The sequence below is a fragment of the Oryctolagus cuniculus genome, chromosome 2, assembly GCF_964237555.1.
Source record: "Oryctolagus cuniculus chromosome 2, mOryCun1.1, whole genome shotgun sequence".
Classification (NCBI taxonomy): Eukaryota; Metazoa; Chordata; class Mammalia; order Lagomorpha; family Leporidae; genus Oryctolagus; species Oryctolagus cuniculus.
The window spans coordinates 182,589,616-182,607,648 of NC_091433.1; the positions used below are offsets into that span (position 1 = coordinate 182,589,616).

The window sequence follows — 18,033 nt, forward strand, 5'->3', positions numbered from 1 at the left end:
TGATTTTATGTTGAGTTAATATTTTTGTGTGGTTGTACACAAAATGTGTGAGTTTTGATTATTTTCTGATTTGAGAGACCGTGTGGATATTTTGAGACTGTGGGTGGATATATTGTCCATAAAATTAGGAGTTGGATACATTTGTCTGAAGTCCTTTGTAGTACAAACATTCTGTGTTGTTGTGTAACTATAACTTAATTGTCTTAATGTTCTTTTTTATTAGTACCATTATTTGTTACAATGACAAAAACCCATGTGATAGCAGCTTCGAAAGAAGCATTTTATACCTGGCAGTATCGTGTGGCAAAGAAGCTCACAGCATTGGAGATGAATCAAATCACACGGTCTCGAAAAGAAGGAAGAGAAAGGTATATCTTTCTATTTCTATCTTTATAAACTCATTCACATCACATTCACATTAGACATAGGTGACTGTAAATTTTCATGCTTAAGAAATGTAAATTGACTTTGATTAGTAAAAATATTTTTCAATTAAATTTGACTATGTTTCAAATTGATCTGTTTAAGTTAACCAAAATAAAAGAGCGGTATCATGGTGTAATTAAAGCTTTCAGTAATACAGGCTAGAAATCTGTTTTATAAGGACATGGTCCCACCGTTTTAGGGTCGTTACGCTGCACTGAAATGGGGTTGTGTGGCCACAGTTCACGTGTCATCCTAAAGCTTCGTTTCTCCGGGTTCGCGCTGCAGCCTTTCCAGGAGGGTGGGCGATTGCAGTGAGAGAGAGGCAGGTCATGCAACACAGCGGTGGTGAGGTCGTTAGGTGGGGTGAGCTGGGGACTTGGCTCCTTTTATCATCCTGGATTCCAGGGAAGCTGGAGTTGGAATGACTGGCGTGTGGGAGGAAGGAGGGCTCTACCTAGTGGTGAGGTCCTAGCAGCCAGTGCAGGGGCACCTCTGGTAGGTCTGAGGTGAAGATGCGTCTACTGCATTTTTTTTTTTTTTTTTTTTGACAGGCAGAGTGGACAGTGAGAGAGAGAGACAGAGAGAAAGGTCTTCCTTTGCCGTTGGTTCACCCTCCAATGGCCGCCGCGGCCGGCGCACCGCGCTGATCCAATGGCAGGAGCCAGGAGCCAGGTGCTTTTCCTGGTCTCCCATGGGGTGCAGAGCCCAAGCACCTGGGCCATCCTCCACTGCACTCCCTGGCCACAGCAGAGGGCTGGCCTGGAAGAGGGGCAACTGGGACAGAATCCGGCGCCCCGACCGGGACTAGAACCCGGTGTGCCGGCGCCGCTAGGCGGAGGGTTAGCCTAGTGAGCTGCGGCGCCGGCCTACTGCATTTTTAAGTTATTCAGGAGTCTCCCCTTATCTGCAGTTCCTCTTTCTACAGTTTCGGTTATCTGCTGTCAACTGTAATCTGAAAATATTAAATGGAAAATTCCAGAGATAATAAATGACTTTTATTACAGTATACTATTATAATTATTTTATTGTTGGTTATTGGTACTCTCTTACTGAGCCTATTTATAAACTACACTTTACCATAGATATGTAAGTATAGGAAAAAACATAGTATATATATATAGAATTTGGTAGTGTGTGGGACATCTTGGAACATATTCCTTGTGGATAAAGGGGGCCTACTGTAGTATCTGTGTTAGGGATACTCTGGTTTGATGGAGAAGGAGAGGGAAAGGAAGGAAGAGGAAATAGGAAGGGGGAGGTGGGGGGAAGATCTCTCCTATCCGCTGGTTCATTCCTCAAATGCCCACAGCACCTGGGACTGGAGAGATACAAACCAGGAGCAGGGAACTCGATGTGAGCCTCCCACGTGGGTGGCAAGGACTCAATCACTTGAGCATTACCTGCTGCCTCTTAGGGTGCACATTTGCAGGAAGTTGGAGTTGGGAGTGGAGCTGGGACTCAAACCCAGGCACTTCCGTATGGGATGTGGGCACCCCAAGTGGCATCTTAACCCCTGTGCTGAATGCCTTCCCTCCTACTTCAGATCTCAATGCAGACTTCCCTTCCCTTCCCCTCCCTCCCCTCCCGCCTCACTCACGTACTCAGATAGAATAATGTCTCTAGGGAAAGTATTCTGGGTATATGAATTCACTTGGAAGCAGGAAAACGCAGTTGAAAAATACTGCATCTGTTCTCGAAGACCAGTGGAAATTGTCCCTTGTCTTCTGGAAAGACTGGCATCTTTGAGGACAACGTGTGCAGGTCCTCAAGCTGGTAGATTTTCTGAGGGAGCAGTAATGAGCAGAGACCTGCAGTCTCTGGGGGAAGCTGGGCTTTGGACAGAGCTGGGCAGAGACAGAGCCCCTCCACAGCTCCCGTCCTCCTCTAGCCCAGCTAAAGAGAGTCTGACTTTTTTAAAGTCAAGAAGGCAGCATATATGAGGATACTTCAAAAAGTTAATGGGGCAGTGAAATTAAATATGGTTATTTTAGTGTAAGGTAATTGGAAATCTGTACATAGTTTTTTCATGATACGCGAACTGTTTAGAGACCCTTCTTTCTGGAATATGCTCTGTAGTTCTAAGAACTTTGGGCGGGGGGGATTCCCCCTGGACCTGAGTTTTCTATTCTGTAAAATGTGGTTGGTGGTGGTGATTCCAGCCCACGTTGATCAGGTGCTGGACACTGGAGGAGGCCTTGTCAGTACTCTTGCTGTTCCTCTTTACGGAGAGGAAACCGAGGCACGGGAGCTTTAGTTTTTGCCGAAGGTCATGAGCCGGTGAGTAGAGATGGGACAGAAAGCCAGGTTCTTTGACTCTGATCCACTTTACTCAGACTGGCCTTTCTTGTTTTAAGACAGGAGCTGGACTAAATCATCTCTGGAGAGTCCTTTTATGCTAGGGACTTTGTCTTTCATTTTGTGATAAAACTGACTTTGGTGATAATTAAGTAGGACTACAAAGACTTAACAGAAATGTATTAAAGTGCAGAAACATACTATACCTCTAAATCAGTACATGTTTCTGTCTTAATATATCCTATTAAACTTATTTAAAATATCTCATTTTTAAAAAGATTTATTTTATTTATTTGAAAGTGTTACAGAGAGAGGGGGAAAGACAGATGAACGTCTTCCATCCCCTGTTTCACTCCCCAAATGAATCACAATGACTGGCGCTGAACCCTGAAGCCAGGAGGCAGGAGCTTCTCCTACGTGGGTGCAGGGGCCCAAGGACTTGAGCTATCCTCTGCTACTTTCCCAGGTGCATTAGCTGGGAGTTGGAACTGGTGCCCATATGGGATGCTGGCAGGGCAGTCAGCGGCTTTACCTGCTGTGCCACAGCACCAGCCCAAATCTGATCTTTTATTGATGAAAATATAATTGTGATTTCAAATTATCAGTGATAAATGTAATGGTATTTAAAGAACAGAAAATGGCATGATTTTTCTGTAATTATATTACAGCCATAATTTTTAAAAAATTTGTTTTTTTAAATTTTTTATTTACTTATTTTTTTTATTTGACAGATAGAGTTAGACAGTGAGAGAGAGAGACAAAGAGAAAGGTCTTCCTTCTGTTGGTTCACCCCCCATATGGCTGCCACGGCTGGTGCTAAGCCGATCTGAAGCCAGGAGCCAGGTGCTTCCTCCTGGTCTCCCACACGGGTGCAGGCGCCCAAACACTTAGGCCATCCTCCACTGCCTTCCTGGGCCACAGCAGAGAGCTGGACTGGAAGAGGAGCAACTGGGATTAGAACCCAGTGTCCATATGGGATGCCCGTGCTGCAGGCGGTGGATTAACCAAGTGAGCCATGGCACCGGCCCCCAAAATTTATTTATTTGAATGGCAGAGTTACACACAGAGGGAGGAGCAGACAGAGAGATCTTCCATCCCCTGGTTCACTCCCTAAATGGCTGCAATGGCCAGAGCTGGGCCAGTATGAAGCCAGGAGCCAGGATCTGCTTCTGGGTCTGCCACATGGTGGCAGGGACCCATGCAAATAGACCATCCTTCACTGCTTCCTCAGGCTCATTAGAGAGCATGATTGGAGCATCCAGGACTCCAGCTGGTGCCCATAAAGCACAGCTTTACCCACTATCCCACAACACCAGCCCCACCCATAATTTCTCAAGCCCCTTTTACAGGTCAGGCTCTATACTGATGTTCTTTACAAAAATCATTTTACTTATGCCTCTCAGAAATGCTGCAAAGGGAAAATTTATCTATATTTTAGAGAGGGAGCGAGTGAGACTCAGAGAAGTTTAATACTTTCTCAGAACCACTCTGTGCTATCTTGCCCACTCACTTCCATTCATTTGGGTGGCCATACAAAAGTGGGGCATCTTCATTGGAAAGAGAGGCTAGGAAGGTTTCTTGGCTTCAGGACAAACGTTCTATTAATTAGTGATCCCCAAATCCATTTATGAGTTTTACTTTTATTATACGCATTGATCGAAGGGAAATTATGGAGAAACAACAAAGAAAGTTCATGTATTAAGAATTATTCCTGACATTTATCTGGACAGTAAGGCAGAGCATCTCTTGGGCGTAATGAAATTCATTGGGAATATATGACGTAATGCTCAAAGTCATTTTGGCACAACTGTTAGGAACATTTAACTTGCATAACTAGCAAACGCCTGGTAGGTAGTTTCTACCTTTATGAGATTCAGCTGTGTCAGGAGCTTTTAAAAATAATCAGGATATTTGTATAACAGTATCATTGATGTTACCAATCCTTTAATTGTTCTAGAAATAATGAAATAATGTAACTTAAGCTTTCTTTGAAATGTTGATTTTTTTTTTTTGCAGAATTTATCATGTTGATGATACTCCTTCTGGATCCGTGGATGGGGTGCTTGATTATAGTAAAGCCATTCAAGTAGGTGATTTTAATTTAGCCAGAAAATGTTAATATCTGGAGATTTGGAAATATTTTAATTTTGTTTTAATTTTAAATTTGTTTCTAGTGAATGGGATATTATATTAGCAAGTCTTAAAAATTTTTTTTATTTTGGAAAACTTTTTCTAGATCTTAATAACTTTGAAGATGATAGATGGTGATCAGTAGCTAATATGATACTACTTAGAAACCATATTATTTAAAAATATTGAGGAACATAATTCCTCTTCCTCTTTTGGTCCATCCCCCTCCTAGCATTGATTTATTGATTGCTTTTTATCCATCACTTGACCATAGACTGATCTGCCTTTATTTATAAACCTCATGCAGTATTAATGACTGCAGATATTTTAATAGTTTACCTTTATGGGCCGGCGCCGTGGCTCACTTGGCTAATCCTCCACCTGCGGTGCCAGCACCCTTGGTTCTAGTCCCGTTTGGGGCGCCGGGTACTAGTCCTGGTTGCTCCTCTTCCAGTCCAGCTCTCTGCTGTGGCCTGGGAAGGTAGCGGAGGATGGCCCAAGTGCTTGGGTCCCTGCACCCGCATGGGAGACCAGGAGGAAGCACCTGGCTCCTGGCTTCAGATCAGCGCAGTGCCGGCTGTGGCAGCCATTAGGGGAGTGAACCAATGGAAGGAAGACCTTTCTCTCTGTCTCTCTCTCACTATCTATAACTCTACCTGTCAAAAAAAATACTTAAAAAAAATAGTTTACCTTTATGTAAATATGTTCAGTGTGTTGTTAGTTCCTTCCTAGGTAACTGCAGTAACTTTCTATCTGGCACCATCAATAGAACCTTCTGTGAGGATGGAAATAGCCCATGTCTTTGTTGTCTAATGCAATAGCCACTAGTCATATGTCACTGTTGAACTCTTACAGGATGGCTAGTTTGACTGACAAAAGTGAATTTTGAGTTTTATTTCACTTTAATTAATTGAAATTTTCATTTAAATGGTAACACATGGCAAGTGTCAGCCATACTGAACTGCACAGAATTGTCTCTCTACGCTCAGTCTTCCCCACCATGCCGATCTGTTTATTGTACTGCTGGCCTGTTCGCTCTTTCTCAATTGCAGGCCTTCAGCAAGTCCCTGTATTTTTCAGAGTAATAGATGCCACAGCTGCTCCCCCTCCCTGGCCCACTTCTCTTCCCAGCACATTCCTCAGATATCAGTTGGGCTAACCAACCAACTTGGAATTTCTGGAATGTGCCATGCTTTTTTGGAAAAAAAAATTTTAAATGCTTGTATTTTGAAATAATTACAGGCTCACAGGCAGTGGCAAAAGTAGTTCTTTAACTTTTCCTCCTGAAATGATGACATATAACTGTAGGATAATATCAAAACCAGAAGTTGACAGTGCTGCAGCACCGTCCGCTCCACACTGACTTGACTTCTTATCGCAGACTTACAGGTGCTGCAGTTTTCTGTGGTTTTGTTGCCATGAAGGAGCTCCCCCGTGCTTCTTCTGCAGTGTCTCCCTCACCCCCAACCCTTTCCCTGTCCCTTGGCAGTCACTATAGTCTCCATCTCTTTAGTTTTGCCACTTTGAGAATGCTTTATTGATGGACCAGACAATATAAAACCATTCAAGATCGACGTGGAGTGTAACGAACGGCCTGGCGGTGCAGCCCATTGCCCTGCCTGCCATTTCACCCTTCTTCGTCCTGGCACCTGCTGGGTCCCCTGCGTTTGGTTCCTGTTTTAGGAGTGAGCTCAGGTGTCTGCCTGTCTCAGTGTTAGATGCTCTCACTGCCCCTGTGTACCTCTTCTCTCATCATGCTGTCTGAAACATCTTCTCCTGTAGACTTCTGTAATGCTTAAGGTAGAGATTTCGTCGAGGATCTCTAATGCTTAGGTAGGTGTCTGTAGTAGGTGCTCAATAAATAAGTGTTTATTAAGTTAATAAATATATTATTGACATTCTTGGCAAATTGCATATTCCTTAGTCCTAGATTAGTTATTCAATACAGTGTTGTTAAATAATAATAATGATTGATTAATTTATTTTAGGGCACAAGGGATCCAATTTGTGCCATAACCGCATTTGATAGGACATTGATTGTGGTAAGTTGTAAAAAGTTTCTTTTTTGAATAATGATTGTTTAAACTACAAAAATAGGGTAAAAATGAGTTTTGGATTTGAACATCATCTTGTGGGCACCCCAGATTTTACTAAGTCCAATATAAGAAAAAAGTTTCAAATTATTAATCATTTGAAAAAAATAGTTATTTATGAAAGTAGTAGGAGGGTGCAGGCTGAGAAGATGAAGTGCACTCGTGGTGGTTGAAAGGCTTAGAAAGTTTCCTCCTCCACGTAGCCTGATCCACTGAAGGAAGGGCTTTGGCTCAGCTACTTTCTCAAGACTCAGAGTGAGGAGCTGTGTGTTTGCCAGCCTGTGAGATAGAGCAGTCCCTGGTAAATTTCTGCTGAAGTTTTCAAATAGAATCAATGGTGTATAGTGTCAGTTCTAGAGTTCTGGCATATGAAAATATTAATTGTAGAAGTAAATGTTTACTTTAGTTCAGTACTACTGGTAGATTTATTGAATTTGACTTATATAAACAGTGCGTATTTCCAGTTGCAGTTATGTTCTTTTACCACTAATGTTATGGGGAAAAATATCTGAAGAGTGTAGTATTCGTCCTTTCTGGCTGGCCCCTCTTGAGAGTCCTGCTGCAGGAGCCGTGCTGCTCTGGGTAAAGACAGGAAAGGTAAGGGTAGGCTGTGTGCAGCAGGGCCAGTCGCAGGATTTGAAAGCCACAGCCCAGCGCTGTCAGTTGTACTTACTCTGAATCTGTCACCCGTAAGGTTTGCCCAGGGTTGCAGAGAGTGCACTTACATTCTTATTTTTCACGAAAGCATGTTTAAACTAATACTCATCCCTGCTGTTAGGTCGTCCTTTCTCTCGTCACAGACTGGTGTCAGCTGGATGGTTATAGGGTAAAAACCTAGACTTTCTGTAATAGCTGTTTTGTATTATGATCTTCTATTGTTTTTTTTATATATGAAATTTAATTCAACAAGTGCTTTATGTGATAGCTTTTCATATGCCCTGAGTATTAACCTGGACAACTGTAAATAGCTTCAGGTATTTTTTCCTTATGATGTATAAATTTGTATGTTACCTAATCAAAGAGCTAGGTTTCTTTCTTTCTTGAATGTTAAGTTCAGCCACTTTTAAAAGGTTTTAATTAAATTAGGAGGTAAATGTATACTTAATAATATAATTTAGTATCCGAGTTGGGGATTTGTTTAGTTTTTAAGCAAATGTTTAAAAATTTAAAAATGGTTGAGTTTTTAAACAAATGTATGGCCATATAAAGAGAACTGTAGCTGTAGTTTACTATTGTTATAGTGAGTATGCCTTAGTCATCAAAAGTCATTTCCACAGGGTCGTGAATCTGGCACCATTCAGAGATACAGTCTTCCTAACGTTGGTTTGATTCAAAAATACTCCCTTAATTGTCGAGCCTACCAGTTATCCTTGAATTGCAACTCTAGGTAAGCCCGCAAACTCTCCTCATGCAATTGCAGACAGACCTTAGCAGCTGAAATGGTGTAATATGAACAAAGATGAGCTTGTTAGTAACTTGTGTTAAAATTCAGTGTGGTTTTACTATATAGTTTTTAGTCTAAATGTTGTTTTCTAACTGGGCATATGGGAACTCTAGTATATTTTTCACTCCTAAAGCTTAAAAGTATTGAGATTATATTTTATTTTCTATCAGTTGTTTTAATCTCTGGATAATTCTCCTCACAAGCAAGCCACATGGGGAGTGTGTGTTTGGCGTAACGGGACCCAGTTAAGATGTCTTCGTTGTGGCTTGACTCGCTGCTTTAGCGCCCTGTGCCAGCTTCTTGCCACTGCAGACTTGGGAGGCTGTGGTGCTGCTCAGGCAGTTGAGGCCTGCCCCCCAGCTGGAGGCTTGGATTGTGTTCTTGGCTCCTGGTCTAGGGCCTGGCCCAGCCCTTGCTGTTAGGCGAATTTGGAGAGGGAACCAGTGGATGGGAGCTCGCTCTGTCTGTCTCTGACTGTGTGTGTCTATCTCTGTCTCAGATTGGGGAAAAAAAAAAAAAGCAAAATGGATAGTAGCCTATGTTATCGATCAAATGTATAAAAATTTAGAAATCATGTCTACTGTGTTTCAGGTTTTGGGTACAGTGATTCTGAGAAGAGTGGTTCTAGATAATTAGCCGTGACAGCTGAGAGTAATTTACCTTTCCCTTATTTCCAACCGCGTTCTCCTTAGTCGTCTGGCTATCATCGACATCTCAGGCGTTCTGACCTTCTTTGACTTGGACGCTCGAGTAACAGACAGCACAGGACAGCAAGTCATTGGCGAGTTGTTAAAACTGGAGAGAAAAGATGTCTGGGATATGAAATGGGCTAAGGACAATCCTGATTTGTTTGCAATGATGGAGAAGACAAGAATGTATGTGTTCAGAAACTTGGATCCCGAGGTAACAATAAGAAATGGGTGTTAACTGTCCCAGTATCCAACCCCGAGAGTGTTAACTGAGCCACATATCGAATCCTGGGAGTTTCCCCTGGTTGCTGTAAGAGGCTGCACGAGTTTGTGAAAATAAATAGAAACATTTCTGTGGACCTTAAAAATATTTGACCTTAGGTGGAAGAAAAGTAATACTCATCTTTGAAATAGTCTCTTTTTCTCAAGGGAGCTTCCTAGGTTTTTATCTGTTCTTTATAGGTGATGCATCTGTGGTTACTAAAGAGTCTTTTTATTTTCCTAGTCAAAGTTAAAAATAAAATCAGTAGTCGTATTTACCACAGTTTCTTAAAACAAACTACCCTTTTCTGCCTGTTTATCCATTTTACTCTGTGCTTGCTTTGTCTTATTTATATTTATATTGACTGTGTCACTCACGGATTTGTGTTCCTTTCCAACCCACATAGTCTTAGGAATATGCACGTGTGAGCTGTGATCAATCTTCTCTCTCTTGCATGTCCGGATACTCCTTTCTCACTCATTTTTAAGGCCGTATTTTGATTTTCTGTTAGGGGCTCCTACCAATTAATTTTTATGCTCTGGATTCTCCTATCATTTAGTCTTCTCTGGACCAACCGTGACTGCTTGTGTTTAGGTGATACGTAATAATTTGAGTGGTAGCCTAATCAAAACATCATTAAGCTGATAAATCTTTTAAACCATTTTTGAATGGGTAATGTGATTTCAGTTTGGAACTTCCTCTACCTGGGCTGATTTCTAATAATGTAAATAATAAGAGCTGAGTTAAAAAATGCTTCGTGTCATAGTTTCTGTTTGCACCTATGGCTTCCACCTTGGGAAGAAAGTGTGGGCTCGTGCCCCTGAGCTGCTGAAGATCTTCTGTAGTTATTTATTTAGTGGAAGGCTGTTTGTGCCTTTAATATTGTAAATTGTTTTCCCATTTCCCATTTGTGCCTTATTCTGCATCTTTGGTTTGGCAAATGACCTGATGTAAATTGCTCTCAAAAGCTCTGTTAAATCTTTTAGGAGTCTTGGGATCTTTGTAATTCTAAGACCCTGAGACATGGTTCAGACTCCTGCGTGGTTCAGTGCTGCCACATTTGACCCAAATGCATGGGATTCTTGCAAAGGCTCAAGGGACATTTGACGTAACCACGGCGCAGCCTTGGGTGAGGAAGCAGAATGCTTTTTGAATGCTGGGGGCCTTTTTCTATCCCTGGCCCTACTCAGTCCAACTCAGAAACCGTGTGTTCTAACTGGCTGCTCAAACGTGTGTGTGGCACACATGGCCCAGGTGCAGTCTTTGCCTGGTGGAAAGTTTTTCTTAAGTGGTTTTAACAGGTCTATTTTTTGAAATCTTTATTATTTTATTTCAGTTTGTTTTCTGACTTGGCATGTCGTTCATTTTCTCTCTGGTTTAGAGCTAGAGGGAGTTGTTACAACCTCACCACTGTCTGGATTTCTTTATAAGCCATGCTGCTCTGTTTTGTTTTTGTTCCTCACTTTTGTTTTGAGATGGGAACTTTTAACTTTGCTTGAGTTATAGAATTCTTTTTTTTTAATGTAAGACTGGTGACATCCCTTGGAGGACGCACTTTAGTTCAGGAGCACCGAGTCCTAAGGGAGCTGCCTGCCGCCGTATTCTTTTGGCTCTAAGAAGACTCGGGGCAGTACTGTACAGTGTTGAGGGGGAGAAAGAGAGAGAGAGAGAGAGAGAGAGAACCGTTATCTTGGCCTTCCTGGGCTGACCGGTATTGGCAGGACTAACTTTTTTTTTTTTTTTTTTTTTTGACAGGCAGAGTGGACAGTGAGAGAGAGAGAGACAGAGAGAAAGGTCTTCCTTTGCCGTTGGTTCACCCTCCAATGGCCGCTGCGGCCGGCGCACCGCGCTGATCCGATGGCAGGAACCAGGTGCTTCTCCTGGTCTCCCATGGGGTGCAGGGCCCAAGTACTTGGGCCATCCTCCACTGCACTCCCTGGCCAAAGCAGAGAGCTGGCCTGGAAGAGGGCAACCGGGACAGAATCTGGCGCCCTGACCGGGACTAGAACCCGGTGTGCTGGCGCTGTAGGTGGAGGATTAGCCTAGTGAGCGCGGCACCAGCCGTCAGGACTGTTATCTCTACCATATTTTGTTTCCAGTTATCATTTAAAAATTTTTTTTAAAAATTTATTTGAAAGGTAGAACTAGAGAGAGAGGAGGAGAGCGAGTGATCTTCCATCTGCTGGTTCATTCCTCAAATGGCTACAATGGCTGGGGCTGGGCCAGGCTGAAGCCAGGAGCCCAGAGCTTCTGAGTCTCCCACGTGGATGGAGGGACCCAAGCAGTTGGGCCGTCTTCTAGTGCTTTTCCAGGTGCATTAGCAGAGAGCTGGATTGGAAGTGGAGAAGCTGAGTCTTGAACTGGTGCCCATATGGGATTCTGGTGTTGAAGCAGAGGCTTTGTCGCTCCCCCTCTTCATGGAGGAACGACACTAAGCCCTGCCTAGGCTTCATATCCGAGTCACGGCACCATTATGTCGCTCCCCGTCTTCGTGGAGGAACGACACAGGACCCTGCGCTGTTCTTTCGTCTGCTCGGCCCTCCCCGGGTTTGCTGCTGGTTCTTCCCGGGTTGGCTACCGACCCTTCCACCTCCGTGGAAGGGCGATTCCCCCTGCCACATTCCCCACTTCCGCGGGGGAGCGGCACACCGCCGGCCGGCTCTCTCGGGGGCTGCACAGGTGTTCCTTCAGATGTTCCCCTTAGATGTTCCTGGTGCATGTTGTCTCTCTCCTCCTTTATAGTCCTCTTCCACCAATCCCAACTCTGCTACCCACACGCCGAGTACGTTGCTCTCCTCCAATCAGGAGCAGGTCCTGCTGTTTATTGGTTGAACTGGAGGCAGCTGCGTAGAAGCTGTTTTCTCCTCTCCCAGCGCCATATTGTGGGAGAGCAGATGCATAGAATAAGTCTTAATTCCAGTAACTTAGTCCAGTCCGGGTTGCTCCCCACAGGCTTAACCTGCTATGCCCACAATGCTAGTCCCCTCATTTTTTTTAAAGGTTTATTTATTTGAAAGGCACAGTTAGAGAAAGGGAGACACAGTGAGATAGATCTTATGTTGCTGCTTTACTTCCCAAATTGCTGGGTTTGGGACAGGCAGAAGCCAGGAGTCACACTGGTTTCCTACATGGGTGCAGGGGCTCAAGCACTTGGGCCATCTTCCACTGCATTCCCAAGTGCATTAGCAGGCAACTGGATCGGAAGCGCAGCAGCCAGGGCTCGACTCGGACTGGCGCTCCTCTGGGATGTGGCCATTGCAGGCCGCAGCTAACCCACTACACCACAGCACTGGCCCCTTCTTTGTGTTCGTTTTCGCTTGTGAGGAGACTGGCTCACTGTGATCACTGCTTACTTAGTTACTTGCTAATCATTTCTTGACCTGCTTACTGGTCATGTAAGAATATACATGTCAGAACAGAATTTACTTTATCTGCAGAACTGTGGGACAAGAATCCTAAATTATTACTCAGGAGGAGATAAGCTGTTGTTTGAAGGTTGAGAGTTGAATATTTTTAATCCATTGGGAGGATAGATTAGACTGTCATTGTAATGTGACTCTTAACTCAAGGAGTAGGAGAGGAGTCATCTCTGTCTTTGTGTGCGTGTGCTTGTGTTATCCATGGTACCTTTAACTCATTCACAAATTCTTTCAAGAAGCATTTTAAGTCACTTGTCCAGTTTGTGAGGGCCAGCTAAAAATTAGATAATATAGTACTTACATAGACTTAATTAGGCGTAGACTGCACACTTCAGTAGGTCATGGTGTGCTGAAATTAAGTGGGTAAGTAAGGCACTTCAGATGCCTGCTGTGTGGTGCATGTGTGCTGAGCAAGGACACCAGTGTTTCTTATATAGTTCACATCAGGAAGGCTTGACATGCAATTTTTTGGTAAAAAGAAATACTTTGCATACTGCTTTGTAGATCACTGTCCTAAAACTTCACATCCAGGTGAAGTATGGATGGTTAGCTGGTGAATTTTGAAAACAAAAATAGTTTGAGGTATTTCAAGCAAAAGTTGAATTTTAATAAATCTGAATTTTGTAAATGTTTGTCCACATTTACTTATTGCCAATAATCATAGACTATTTTTGGAAACTCTAGCTTTTCAGTTCTGTACTTTTCCTCCCTTTCTCTTTGTTTTTGGTATTATTTTTATCCATGGATCATCTTTTATGACTTTATCTTTCCACTATCTTACTTTACTGCATTATCTAGCCAAAAACAATAAATTTTCCTGATGATAAACATGTTTAAATATTTGTTTTTACAGAGAGTATTGAATAATTGATGTATACAAGAGAAATACCTTATAATATATGCTTCCTTTTTGAATTCAATTTTATTCTATTTTAATTCTTATTATTTTTACAGTAATGAAGATATTTTATAAAATTTTCTCATATAATTTGACTATTTTAATCAGCTGCATTTTTTTTAAAGAAAATATACATTGTAGGGGTCGGCGCCGTGGTTCACTTGGTTAATCCTCTGCCTGCAGCACTGGCATCCCATATGGGCGCCGGTTCTAGTCCCGGTTGCTCCTTTTGCAGTCCAGCTCTCTGCTGTGGCCTGGAAGGGCAGTGGAGGATGGCACAAGTCTTTGGGCCCCTGCACCCGCATGGGAGACCAGGAGGAAGCACTTCGGATCGGTGCAGCGCCAGCCATAGTGGCCATTTGGGGAGTGAACCAACGAGAGGAAGATCTTTCTCTCTCTCACTGTCTATAACTCTACCTGTCAAATAAAAGAAAATATACATTGTAAAACCCAATAAATCCATGTACTGTGCCTAAAGAGTCTTTGTCTTAGGCATACTAACCAAGCTAAATGATTCCCTTTGTACTTTCATCATTTTGCTATCTTCCTTTTATTATAGTTTTTGTAGTTTCTACCGTGTGTGAAGCACTGTGAGAGTTATAAATCTGATTGGTTATTTCATTTGGATTTTGTTACTTTCTACTTCACTGTGATGCAGATGCTTCTGGACTTCCAATGGGGTCATGTCCCAGCAAACTCAGCCTCAGTTGAGAATATGGTTAAGCAGACGCTGCTCTAGTGCAGCCAGCCTGCTGAACCGCCTGGCTCCGCGGCACAGGGCCTGAGCCTGCCCGTCAGTGGTTTCGCCCTGCGATGGCCGGGCAGCCTGGGAGCTGTGGCTGCCGTTGCTGCTCAGCGTCATGAGAGACGATCTGACTGCACCGCGAGTCGCTAGCCTCGCAAAAGCTCAAAATTCCGAATTCGAAGTGTGATTTCTGCTGAATGCTTACTGCTTTCGCAACATTTGTAAAGCTGGAAAATCTTAAGTTCACCCATTGTAAGTTGAGGATCATCTGCATACATTTGCACATGCTTTTAAAAACTGCATTTTGCTGTGATTTCCATGATCAGACAGCGTTGTATCTTACTCCTTTTCTTAGTATTCTTGGAGGTAGTGAGTATTTTAGAGGTTAACTTACATTAGTTTATGTAGTGTTTGTATCTGTGTCAGAAAGGATTTAGGGCAGCTACTTTACATTTACCCCATGATGTAAAGTATAATATGTACCCCATACACTATGTTTCTATAAGCCTCTAACCCTGGGATAAAAGACAGACATGTGGCAGACTCAGGCATTTACATACTGGCTCATGTCACAGCGGACAGACTTGCAACATGGTATGGGATTTCTTTGGTAGATGTACTTAGACACAAAGACACTGTTTATCAATCTTACTAAGAATTAAATTCAGTACTGAATTAGAATTATTGTAATATGTAAACACTTTTATATTAATTTGAAAAATGAGGACTGAATGTTACGTGCTGTTGGTGCATTACTGTTAATTTGTAAGATGTGATAATAGTAATGTGGCTGCATCAGAGACCATTCTGTTCTTTTAGAGATAAGTACTGAAGTATTTGGGTTTGAAATGTCATGATGTCTATAATTTATTTATTTTGTAATACTTCAGCCAATAGCTTAAATCAGGCCTGTTTAACAAACTGTTAATAATTATTTTGGTTTTGGAATATGGGTGCTAATGACATTCCTTGTGCCTTTTTGTTTGAAAATTTTGATAATAAAATTTAAAATCATGATTTGCTAAAGGAGGGGAAATTTTGCATAATGCAACATTAACACATGTTCTTACCTTTAAAGGAACCCATTCAGACCTCTGGATATATTTGTAACTTTGAGGATTTAGAAATTAAGCTTGTTCTTTTGGATGAGATATTGAAGGTAAGTCTTCAAAAAGGTTGTTATTTCTACTGCTAGCTCAACTGGGATTCCTGTGTGGAGCAGGCAGTGTAATGTGCAGCTAGGTGTGTGGGCGCAGGGCTCACGGCACCCCAGTCTGATCCTGTGCCTTGTCTGTGCTTTGGGTCCCATGGGGAGGAGCTTATGCTATGGGAAGCTGGCTCCACAGGAGGGAGCACCTGGGCTTTCTCCTCCACTTGACCCTAGTGAGGCAGGGACAGGAGGGGGTGGGGGGTTTGGAGAGGGGAGGTCTAAAAGCTACCAGCTATCAGACATCAAAACTGGAATCTGAGTCTGTTACAACATGAGATTATATAATTTTCAGATGTCTCTATATGAATAGCACTTCTGTGAAGAGTACAGTAAAAGATCCTGTCCTAGTTTAAAGTATAAAATGTGTAAAACTAATAGACATGTTTCATTGCCTGTTAAACTTGTATACAGTAACTTTAAAGAATATTTTCCTCACATGTGAAGGAAGAAAAGTCTTTTTGTTTGTCTTGTCCTCTTTCCCAAAAGATTTAAGCATTGAGAGCTCTTTTTAGAAGATGTGATTTTGCCAATGTTCTTTTAAAAACCAAAGAGATACATAAGTGGAATCAAGCTAAGGTGGCCGAGTGTCTTTCTGTTTTTATGTACTAATGGTTTTATAAAGAGAATCTTGAATCCCCAGCATCTGACGAGGGCGTGGTTCATAGTTGGTTCTCAGGAAGTGTTTGTTAAATAGATGTTTAAAAACGATTAGCATCACTTCTTGGCTTGTTGGCTGAGATCAAGTGTAAAAAATGAGTAGTGATTTCATGGCTATTAAGAAGGTGGTAACTAGTTAATATATAGAATTCAAGCAATGCAGTAAAGTGCTGAAAATAAATTTTTAAAAAATCACCCTAAATCCTACCACCGAGACACCTCTCTCTTTTAGTTTATTTGAGAAGGAGACAGGTTGAGAGAGTGAGCTCCCATTTGCTGATTCATAAATGCTTGCAGTGGCTGAGGCGGGGCCCGGCTGAAATCAGGAGCCAGGAAGTCAACCCAGGTTTCCTGTGTGGGTGTCAGGAACCCAATTATGTGCCACTGCTGCCTCCCAGGTCTACAGTGGCAGGAAGCTGGAGTCAGGAACCAGCGCCGGACGTGGATCCCAGGCCCTCCAGCGTGGAACACTGGCATCTTTGTTGATGCTCCCAACTCAGATCCTTTGATCATTAGCATGAGAGAGGTAGCGCATCACTCCATACACTAAGCTGCATGCAGAAGGACAGACTAAGGGACTAGACAGACAGAAGTAATTTTATAAAAATGGCATCATAAAGTTACAATTTCCTAAATTTATTGTTAAATTCAACTAAAGAAACTGAAAGTAAATTTTAAGGAATTTTAGACCTTCAGATATTCTCTTTCATCATACTACATGCTACACGCACCTTTTTGGAGCCCGGAAGCCCTTAGTAGGTAAAACAGTCTGCCCAAACTTCATCTGTTCCTTGATTCAGCAAATACCGGGAGCCAGAACGACACAATTCCGGGCCTTGACTAGAGGAGACAGTCTGCAGAGGGTGTTGGGAACCTGTGATTCAGTCAGGGGTGTGCCTGCTCATGGCTCTGGAACGGGAAAGCGCTGAGTCAGCTCTGAGGCCGTGAGTGATGTGAAGAGTACAGCTGGATGTCGTACCAAGTGGTGTGTAGTCTCTCATTCGATCCTTACAGCTTGAGGAAGTCGGTGTGATTAGATTTTTAAGATGAGGAATTTGAGGCTTGAAGAGATAAGCTGGTTTGCCAGGGTCACTCAGTTTGCCAGGGACAGAGACATGACTTGACCTCAAGCTGTCTGGCGTTAGGCTATTTTGTGTGATTGGTTGGCACCGGCAGAACTGAGGCTAGAGGTCCTGGGAGTGGGTCCATAGGATGCCTAGCTATGGAGACTTTTTTTTTTTTTAATGATTTATTTTGTATTTATTTGAAAGAATTACAGAGAGAGAAAGAGAAGGGGAAAAAACAGAGAGAGGTCTTCCATCTGCTGGTTCACTCCTCAAATGGCTGCAACAGCCAGGGCTGGGCCGGGCCTAGGCGAGGAGACAGGAGCTTCTTCCGGGTCTCCCACATGGGTGCAGGGGCCCAAGGACTTGGGCCATCTTGCACTGCTTTCCCAGGCCATTAGCAGGGAGCTGGATTGGGAGTGGAGCAGCCAGGACTCAAACCGTGCCCACAAGGGACGCCAACATTGCAGGCAGTGGCTTTACCCACTATACGACGATTTGCACTTTATCCTGGAGCAGGTGCGGAGAAAAGCAGGAGGGTGACATGATTTGGTTTTTATTCAGGAAACGTGGCTCCTAGCTTTTTGAGTGGGGAGGGAGAGGGATAGGGAAGGTTCTAGAAAGAGTTGTCACATAGCCATACATTAGAAAGAATTAGGATTTGAACTCAGGTCTGACTGGATCTAAACTTCATGTCCTTT

The 18,033-nt window shown here is 42.9% G+C and overlaps 1 protein-coding gene across 5 annotated transcripts in view; it reads left to right on the forward strand.

The window, feature by feature from the left end:
- Positions 1–18,033, forward strand: part of WDR35 (WD repeat domain 35) — a 71,512-nt gene that overhangs the window by 35,792 nt on the left and 17,687 nt on the right. For all 5 annotated transcript variants that reach the window (XR_011386779.1, XR_011386780.1, XR_011386781.1 and 2 more), the window contains 6 exons: positions 224–368; positions 4,738–4,807; positions 6,840–6,893; positions 8,222–8,331; positions 9,081–9,291; positions 15,480–15,560. Coding sequence is in view for 2 of the 5 variants with exons in the window: in XM_008254766.4 (XP_008252988.2) it covers positions 224–368; positions 4,738–4,807; positions 6,840–6,893; positions 8,222–8,331; positions 9,081–9,291; positions 15,480–15,560 (671 nt within the window). In the remaining 3 variants the exon portion in view is untranslated. The remainder of the gene's footprint in view (positions 1–223; positions 369–4,737; positions 4,808–6,839; positions 6,894–8,221; positions 8,332–9,080; positions 9,292–15,479; positions 15,561–18,033) is intronic.